This window comes from Zerene cesonia, chromosome 24, assembly GCF_012273895.1.
Source record: "Zerene cesonia ecotype Mississippi chromosome 24, Zerene_cesonia_1.1, whole genome shotgun sequence".
Classification (NCBI taxonomy): Eukaryota; Metazoa; Arthropoda; class Insecta; order Lepidoptera; family Pieridae; genus Zerene; species Zerene cesonia.
In genome coordinates, this window is record NC_052125.1 from 1,017,519 (window position 1) to 1,026,898 (window position 9,380).

Consider the following 9,380-nt stretch of genomic DNA (forward strand, 5'->3'; position numbering starts at 1 on the left):
AAGTAATAAATGTTATTTGCAGTTAACAATTTTCTTTTTTCTTTATTACAATATTTATGGCAAGACTAGGTATGTAGTGGATAAAAAAAATTGCCACATTACAATGAGGACAGACCGTAAAAAAATTTGGTAAAGTGTAGGCTTAAAAAAAATAGAGACAATGTTCTAATAACATAGTTAAAAAAAAAATCAAAATCAATAAAACAAATAAAACACTAAAATCAAAGAAAAACAAATAGATGACGGCTTCACGCGTGGTACCCGAGTAAAAACAGCCCATGTTTTTATCTAGACTATATTGTACCTACTTATGTATGAAAAATACAAGAATACAGCTTCTTATGGATTATAATCAGCTGGCAGTGAGCAAAGATTAATACTAAAAGATTTTAACGTAAATATTTTTTTAGAATAACAAGCAGGATAGTACGTAAACACATATAAATGAGATACACTAGGCACGTGTTTTAAGGCGCCTATAAGAGTTAAAATGAGACACACACACATTTATACAAAAACGAATCAACGATCTCATCCCGCACTGTATACACAAGGCCGTACGCACACATGCGTACATTTCATGGCTCAGAGACCAAACACACGATTTACGAAAAATCTATATATAACTAGCAAACCCCGCGAACTCCGTTTCGCCACCAGATGGCGTCGTTTTTCCCGCTTTTCTGTTGAAATTTTTCCGGAATTTTCTTTGCTATAAACCTCACGGAGCCCGAGACCTTTCCAACGAATGCAAAACCGTGGAAATCGGTTCGTGCGTTCTGGAGTTATAGCGTCAGGAAGGAAAACCCGACTTATTTTTATATAGTAGATAATTGAATGTATTAAATAAATTAATCACTATTAAATTACTATGTAGCTCGAAGAATAATTTGTCAAAAATACAGTATGATTTCCCGTGTATAAGCATGGTTTTTAATCGTTAAGAGAAACGCTTAGAGGGTATATTTGTGATGTTTTTCTATAGTATCATATACGCACCATTTTGTTTTCACTAGCAGTTCGCCCCGGCTTCGCCCGTGGTACATATGTATAGCCTATGTCACTCAGCGAAGTTGCAACTTTCTAATGGGGAAAGAATTTTTAAAATCAGCTCAACAATTTTTGATTGCATCCATTACAAACAAACAGACAAAAAAACAAAAATACAAATTCTTCCTTTAAATTTTCTGTTTTTTTTTTACAGATCGTATACTCTAAGGCGTTATAAAACACTCAGATGTAGATATGAAGGAACTCACTTTTCATATTCGTATCTGGTCACTTTGGACACTATGAGACACTTCTCCATCATCAGCCTCTGGTCCTTGGAGCCGTGCTGCCGTCGATCTGGTATTCTGTCGCATATTTCCGTCTTCCTTAAACCTGGGAACGAATCATAATGACTATCGTTGTAATGCATTCATAAATATTATAGCTTGTTTAAAAAACATGTACTTTTTTCATATCCTACTTAATATTATAAATGCGAAAGTTTGTAAGGATGCGTGTGTGTTTGTTGCTCTTTCACGCAAAAACTACTGAACCGATAGCAATGAAATTTGGTACGTAGACAGCTGGACAACTGGAATAACATATAGGCAACTTTTCATCCCGAAATTCCTACGGGATACGGACTCTTAATATATTATCGGAATTTTAATATATATAGTACTGTAATAATAACTGTAACTTTATGTTTTACCGGTAAATCTTAGAACTTACCGGTAAAAAGGGACAGTACTGACTACTATCTCAGTGGATCGGGCTTCAAGATTTCAAATATAAAAAGAATCATAAAAATAGTTTCACCAAGTAAAAAGTTATAAGATAACAAACACAAAAAATACAGTCCCATCGATAACCACCTTTTCTCGAAGACGGTTAATGATAAACACTGAAAACGCCCTTGCAATCCGCGCAATTCATAATTAATTGTTTGCATGAAAAAAATATTTCTAGATTATTCATCGAACGATAAAAACGACAGATTAAATAATGGAAAATGATAATACTCATTGTTAATGATATATACTCGAAGAATTTATGGTCTGTCCCAATGACCTATAACAGCCGTTCGTAATTTTCCGATATTGTGTCTTAATATAACGAGATCCGGAAATAAGCGGTAGGAGTTATTAAGGTCGGAGTGTAACTGATAAATACTGGAAATTTATAAAATGCATTCTTTTTTCGACTTCAAAGACGGTGGCTTATCTTCGATTGTATCTTTTTTATAAATGTTTCCATGACATTATTTAAAGAAAAAGGCGCCAATATAAAAAAAAATGTTTATTACTTTTTTTTTATTTTGGCGCCTTTTGCATATGACATAAATTTTACACACATTTGTTATCCTACTAATATTATAAATGCGAAAGTTTGTAAGGATGTGTGTGTGTTTGTTGCTCTTTCACGCAAAAATTAATGGTCCCAGGTTCAATCCAAATTCTTTTGATGTTCTTTTGTAGCAAGAATAATAAATTTCCCGAGAACTTCTTATTTTTAAACCCCAGGACTCTTTAATTACTTACTCTGTGGTCTATGTCTAGGACCTTTATTATAACTTCAAATAAACATACAAGACATAATCAGTAACTTGCTTGAAACTTGCAGTATGTGAAAACCTGTTATCAAGCATGCGCTTAAAATAACTTGAATCCACACTGCATGTACATACCAAATATTGATTCAGTCAGAACTCAGAAGTATATTATTTTTATAGACATACTAGCTGCGCCCCGCGGTTTCATCAGCGTTAGTCCGTATCCCGTAGGAATATCGAGGTAAAAAGATACCTATATGTTATTCCAGTTGTCCAGCTGTCTACGTACCAAATTCATTGCAATCGGTTCAGTAGTTTTTGCTTGAAAGAGCAACAAACACACACACATCCTTACAAACTTTCGCATTTATAATATTAGTAGGATGAAAAACAATGTGGGTAATTGACCCGAACAACTATTAACCGTTATTGTTTTTAAACATGGCACAGTTATTTTTAGCACTCTAAGTAGTAAATTTTAGTATCGCTTTTAAACAACAGTCTGATAACAGCGGAAGACTATTTTTTTTATATTTTTTCATGTCACAACTCGTGGTCTGCCTGATGGTAAGCAATCACCAGCGTCCATGAACATACGCAGAGGTAGTGCTTTTGCGGATGCGCTGCTCTCTTATCCAGGGCAGAGCATCATCGTTATCGCATCAGCGTTACCAAAGGGGTAAGGGAAAAGACAAGTACATGGATTGATGTCTGGAAAGAAGGATTGGATGGGACTTCTGAGGATAAGGAAATACCACTATTTCACACTGGTTGAGTAATCTTAATTAGTTCCGTAGACTGCCATACTAGTGCAGATCACCAAATATTTTGTGCAATCATCTTCCAACATATATATTAATTTTGCTTTAGCAATTCATTCGAAATTTTCTATCAGAGAAATAGTGGAACAAACCTACAGTTAATTATCCTGCTTCCTATTTTTATAAACGTGATATGAGAGGGCGGATGGATGTATGGGGGTTTGTTACTCTTTCACACGAAAACAGCTTATCGTATCTATATGAAATTTGGTACAGAGATAGATTATAGTCTGGATTAGCACATAGACTACTTTTTACACAGGAACCATACGAAAAGAGCCGCAGGTTATAGCATAAAAACATCATGAAATTTCCTGATCAAAACAAATAAAAATTATCTTTACAATATAATGGTAATCCTTTGAAAGCTTCCTGAGTTATCCTAATCAAAACTGACCTTTAAAGATAATTAATAATTATGCAAATATTTCTATAATCTGTAGTAATGTGAATTTAATATTATTTTATCTGTGCACACTTAATACAATCATAAAACGTGTTATTGTATAGAAATTAATGGTTCTAATTAGTTCTAGGAAAATGAAGATATTATTTCACTTCCCTATTATCATGGACCAACTAGCATATATATGAATATAACTAGTATATAATATACATATATACTAGTTGACCCGGCAAATGCTGTTCTGCCTTACTCTAATCTTTTAGGGGTATGAAAAATAGATGTTGGCGGATTCTCAGACCTACCCGATATGCACACAAAATTTACGGAGTAGTATGGTAACTAACTATGGACATAATATAGTAGCTATATGATACGGTCAAAGAAATTCAAAAGTAATTCAATCTATTCATACTTTTAGAGATTCACAGAAGAACATCACAATTTTCACTTCATACAAATTTGTTAGAAATTATTTGTTTCATCACATAAAAATTAGTCTATGTCAATCTCTAGCCTCTTAACTATCTCCAGACACAAAAATCATACTGTGACGGAAATTATAATATTAAAAAGGCAATTGTTTAGGATTTCCTATTATTACTATAGGAAATCCTAAAGCAATTGTTCCCACATATTTTTGGATACATGATAAAAAGTAAAACTTAAAATTATATCACCAATCTTATTTCAATAGCTTTCATTGTGATCTTCACTATCACTACATAGTATAAAACAAAGTAGATTTTTCATCCCTATGTATACTTAAATCTTTAAAACTATGCAACAGATTTTGATGGGTTTTTTTTTATACATAGTGATTCAAGAGGAGAGTTTATATGTATGATAAGATCTATTAAACTACTCTGAATTAACGAGTGTGAAGCCGCGAGCAAAAGCTAGTCAGCTTATAACTGTAAATTGAACATTTTTTAAAGACAAATTCAAAAAGAAAAGATCATATAAGATGAAATAGATCTGAAGAAAATGTTACAAATAACATTACTTTTTGTCCGTTTTTTATTTTCATTTTTTTACATGTCATAGTGATATATAGGCATCTATAGGTATCTGAGCTGGTGGTTCACCTGATGGTAAGCATTCGCCACTGCTCTTGAATATTCTTAGAGGTCTAAAAACCTCGCGATTGTGCTGCCTTCTTATAGGGGGTAAAGGATAAGGAAAGGATGATGACTGGAAAAAAGGAATGGACTGGGAAGGAACTTCTTTTATTTAAGAGCTGATGCCTTTATTTATAAATTGGTCCAGCTCTAACAAATTAAAAGGTGGAGTAGTTTTCGGTTAAAAATAATTATTTATTCATTCATTTCTATTTATTCTAAAGAATTGGAAGGAACCATGACAATCTTTTATAAGCAGTTTTGTTCTGGCTAATAAGAAAGTTAAGCAAGCCCAATCTTTATATACATTTAAATCTCTTGTTAAGGATTATTTTCTATCTCCCTAAATGTTGTTTTTGACTCTGTTCTATGTTATATTGCTTTTCTCTCCTCTACTATTTATCTCTCTTTACTGCTATCTTATACAATCCTTTCTCCTATATGCATTAATTTCTTATCTATATATTTGTACACTTTCTGTATGTATTTATACACTTTCTACCTTTTCAAAATTTATATTTCCTGTATCCAAAGGTTGCCTGGAATAAATCGCTTCAAAGCGTTAAGGCCGCCAAATTGTACAGCAGATATTGTTTATTGGTTTTTGTTAACTGTATGTGTATTGTAGAATAAAGTGTTAATAAATGAATAAATTAATAAAAGTTAACTGAATGTATTTAAAAATTTCTATCATCTTACATCAAAAATTCTAGAATAAACATGTGACAATGTGAATCAAGAAATCTAGAAAAATGCCTCACGTAATGTATGGACGCCACATAAGGAATGTGAAAATATCACATAATGATTTTATCAGTTTAATAACATAATTTTTATATCTCCATAGTTTTACGCTAGGCTTTAAATTTAATATGATTGATAATCATACTTAATTATATTAAAAAAAGATTCATCACAAGCCAGAGAGATAGTAATCTCAAGCGTTAATTCCAATAAAAAATCCGCTAATCAAATTAAAATAAATATAATACAAAAGATTGTAGAACACGAGTTTATTTACTGTGTGTCACGAAGCTTTAAGAAACAGATCACGCGGTATCCTATCACTATTTTTTTTTTATCAAAATAAAAATATTATCTATCTGATAAATCTTTAATACTTACGGCGCAATCCTTTAGCTATGGTCACTGTAAAGTTGTTCAACACCGACATACCGAACACTATTTATTATCAATAATTATCAACACATAAATAAACTTTAATCTTATCTACGTAAACTTTCATAGACGTTCGGTCACTTTAACAGCTGTTAATGAACTATTTATTAAAACGGAGGCGTGGTAAATACGATTGCGATAAGCTCGCAATTTATTTCAGTCGATATGTTATCAATTAAATTGACGATAATAAGAAAATAAAATTTTATAATAATTTATTATGATAGAAGTCCACTTTAGAGCAAGTAAAAAGTTTGGAGGTGGGGGGTAAATTCATAAACGTCATTGTCAATTGTCATATTGACAATTTGAGTGATGCGTAATTATCGGTTTACATACGTAACATATAAACTATATCGATGTTTCAAATGTATTTTTATACTGTATATTTTCAGGCTTAGAATGTAATGAGATATTTTAGATTTACTTTATTTAGATATTTGTAAATAATCCGAACAAATCAATCTTTATGTTTCTCATTTGTAGGAGACGATTTAATTTAAAATATTTACTCCTACTTCAGTTAATAAGCAAAACCAATATGAGTAAAATCTGTGTTTATTAGAAAGAGGGACTTTTAATTCATGGGCTAATTATATTGAGTCTTCATAATTTGTGTTGAATTGTAGAAAGGTTTTTTTTTTTAGAATAAAAGTTGTAAATATGTTTCTGAACGGTCTCACTGAGGAACATTTACGTACTCAAAGATATTTTCTTCATTTATTCCGTTTTCGAATAAACAATTTTAAACTACTAACTACTAATATTTTCATTTTTTTTGGTTTTATGAATATAAACTGGTATTCACTATAAACTAACTGCTCGCCTCGACTCCGCCTGACGGACATTTTTCTTAAATTTTTAATAGAAATTCAACTAAACAAAAGTTATTAAAATACAATCCGTAAATGTGAGGCTATAAACATGGCTATTCTGTATTTTCTTCACACCTGAACCTCTGAACCGATTTGGATGAAATTTGGCAGAAAAATAATTTGAGATCCAAGAAAGAATATAAGTAGGATTTTATTCTATAAATCTTCCGAGAACAGGATCTACGCAGGTAAAAGTCCGGGACTGTACATCTTTTCACCTGACCACGCAGGCGGAGCCACGGGTGGTGAGTTAGTAAATAGTAAGTAATATAATCGCAATATTACTATCTATTTATCGCTTCCTATTGTTTCGTAATCGGTACGCACGTGCTGACACAATGTTTCTGTAAGTTTGTTGATGTTACAATTTATTAAAACAATGGTATTTTCAAATCTTTATATTTTAATAACCAATGAGTGGTGATTTACAAATTTAGAATTTTTCAACAGTTGTAAAAATTTTGATGAGAGATATTATACAAAATGAAAAAATCTTAATTTTTACAACAAAAGCTAGGTTAGTGAAAATAAATTGGACAATATTTATAATTGTTACACAAAGCAAAAATTTTGATATTTTATAGCTCGGCCATATAACAGAAATAATTTTGGAAAACCGCATTTAAATAAAGATCATGGCACTGGTCTTATACCGCCGGCGATTTAATTAAGCTATGGCATCCTTTAGAACCAGATTCCTTGTGACAAGCATAACTCCGATGTTACAAAATACGATTTTAAAGAAGATTCTTATATAAAAAAAACCTATAATTTATAAATTGATTTAAAGAGAAATATGATCAAAAGCTGTGAAGATTACCATTAAACGGCATACCTATAGGTCGCTTTCCCACACTGGAATAAGTACTGTTTTAAGACGTAACGGTTACCCTGGGCAGTTACAGAGAATTCTATTATAATACACAATGTTTTAAACAGAAATTACACAAAATATAGATATTTAATTACACATCATATTTACTCTTAATCCAGAATCTAAAAATATAACACAAACAAACCGTGCATAGCCTCTATTTACGAAGGAACCACAATGAGAGAATGGTATATTATTAACATTGAATCGTGAACACTTAGAGCGAATTTCGAGATTATTACCTGAAGATGAAATGCCTTCAATATATAAACTGCCTTAGTTTATGAATATGAATTATAACCTAAGAGAATGACAGTGTCCACATCGTATTTTCTTGTGTTTGATTTTACGCGAGTATTATATATTTAGAAATTAAAAACTTTTTAACGGATTTTACGGTCACGGGGAGACTGGGTCCAGTCTCCCCGTCCACCACCGACCACGCTCGCTGTAAAGTGTTCGAAACGTCGGGTTACTAATATAATGAATAAATCGCGTTTAAAATCCGTTAAAAACTTTTTAATTTCTAGCCTAGCATGGCAGGAATGCGGTTGGATTTAATGGTACATGGTATAATGGTACATTAATGTTTAAGTTTCATTACAAGATTAATACAAAACAATTACAGATATGGTAACCCACGATGGTTCAAGTTGCTTCCGATTATGAAAGAAAATAAAGCATAAATTATAAAACTTGTCCACGTTGCTTTTTTACCAGTAAATTTACGATTTGCAGAAAAAGCTAAACAGAAAATAAGTTATAAGTTCTTAAAAATCTGCATAGAAATTTTTAAATTAGGAATGTTTTCGAACATTTATATGCAATTCGTTATTTATAGGACGTAGGGGTAACCACATGGGGAGTTGCATCCGCAGCCAAGGGACGGAGCAACGAGGGGGTAGCCAAGCGGTAACTTCTCAGCAAGCAGGCTGCTGACAGTCAGCAATGACAGAGTATCAGCGAGGCTAGTGGCAACAGCGTTGGAACCGACGATTGGGGCAACCATGGGGGCAGAGGCAACAACGGGGCCGGGGGCAACCAGTGGTGAGAGAAGATTGGAAGCACACGGTCGGATGTATTGGGCGTTGGCGCTCTGAAAAATTAATATGTTGTTTAAGTCAATAGATCATTTTGTGCCCATGCATAAGTGGGTCTAATATATTTATTTATTTATTGTATTTATTATATGTGGTGGGTACTCAAGATATTCTCCAAGATATTGGTGTTTCTATTTTTTTTTATTGAAATACTTGCTGCGCCCCGCGGTTTCACCCGCGTATCCGTATCCCGTAGGAATATCGTGATAAAAAGTTCCCTATATGTTATTCCAGTTGTCAAGCTATCTACGTACCAAATTTCATTGCTATCGGTTAAGTAGTTTTTGCGTGAAAGAGCAACAAACGCACACACATCCTTACAAACTTACGCATTTATTATATTAGTAGGATAGTACTAGCTGTGCCCCGCGGTTTCACCTGCGCAAGTCCGTATCCCGTAGGAATATCGTGATAAAAAGTTCCCTATATGTTATTCCAGTTGTCAAGCTATCTACGTACCAAATT

The 9,380-nt window shown here is 32.6% G+C and overlaps 2 protein-coding genes across 2 annotated transcripts in view; both read right to left on the minus strand.

Moving 5' to 3' along the window:
• LOC119836338 (NAD kinase 2, mitochondrial) overlaps positions 1 to 6,326 on the minus strand; it is a 16,796-nt gene extending 10,470 nt beyond the window's left edge. Inside the window, exons 1-2 of the mRNA XM_038361640.1 lie at positions 6,013 to 6,326; positions 1,260 to 1,383 (exon numbers count right to left, since the gene is read on the minus strand). Of these exons, the coding sequence (XP_038217568.1) occupies positions 1,260 to 1,383; positions 6,013 to 6,061 (173 nt within the window). The 5' untranslated portion in view covers positions 6,062 to 6,326. The remainder of the gene's footprint in view (positions 1 to 1,259; positions 1,384 to 6,012) is intronic.
• A 2,208-nt stretch (positions 6,327 to 8,534) lies between these two features.
• Positions 8,535 to 9,380, minus strand: part of LOC119836394 — a 2,347-nt gene continuing 1,501 nt past the window's right edge. Inside the window, exon 2 of the mRNA XM_038361704.1 lies at positions 8,535 to 8,911. Within this exon, the coding sequence (XP_038217632.1) occupies positions 8,651 to 8,911 (261 nt within the window). The 3' untranslated portion in view covers positions 8,535 to 8,650. The remainder of the gene's footprint in view (positions 8,912 to 9,380) is intronic.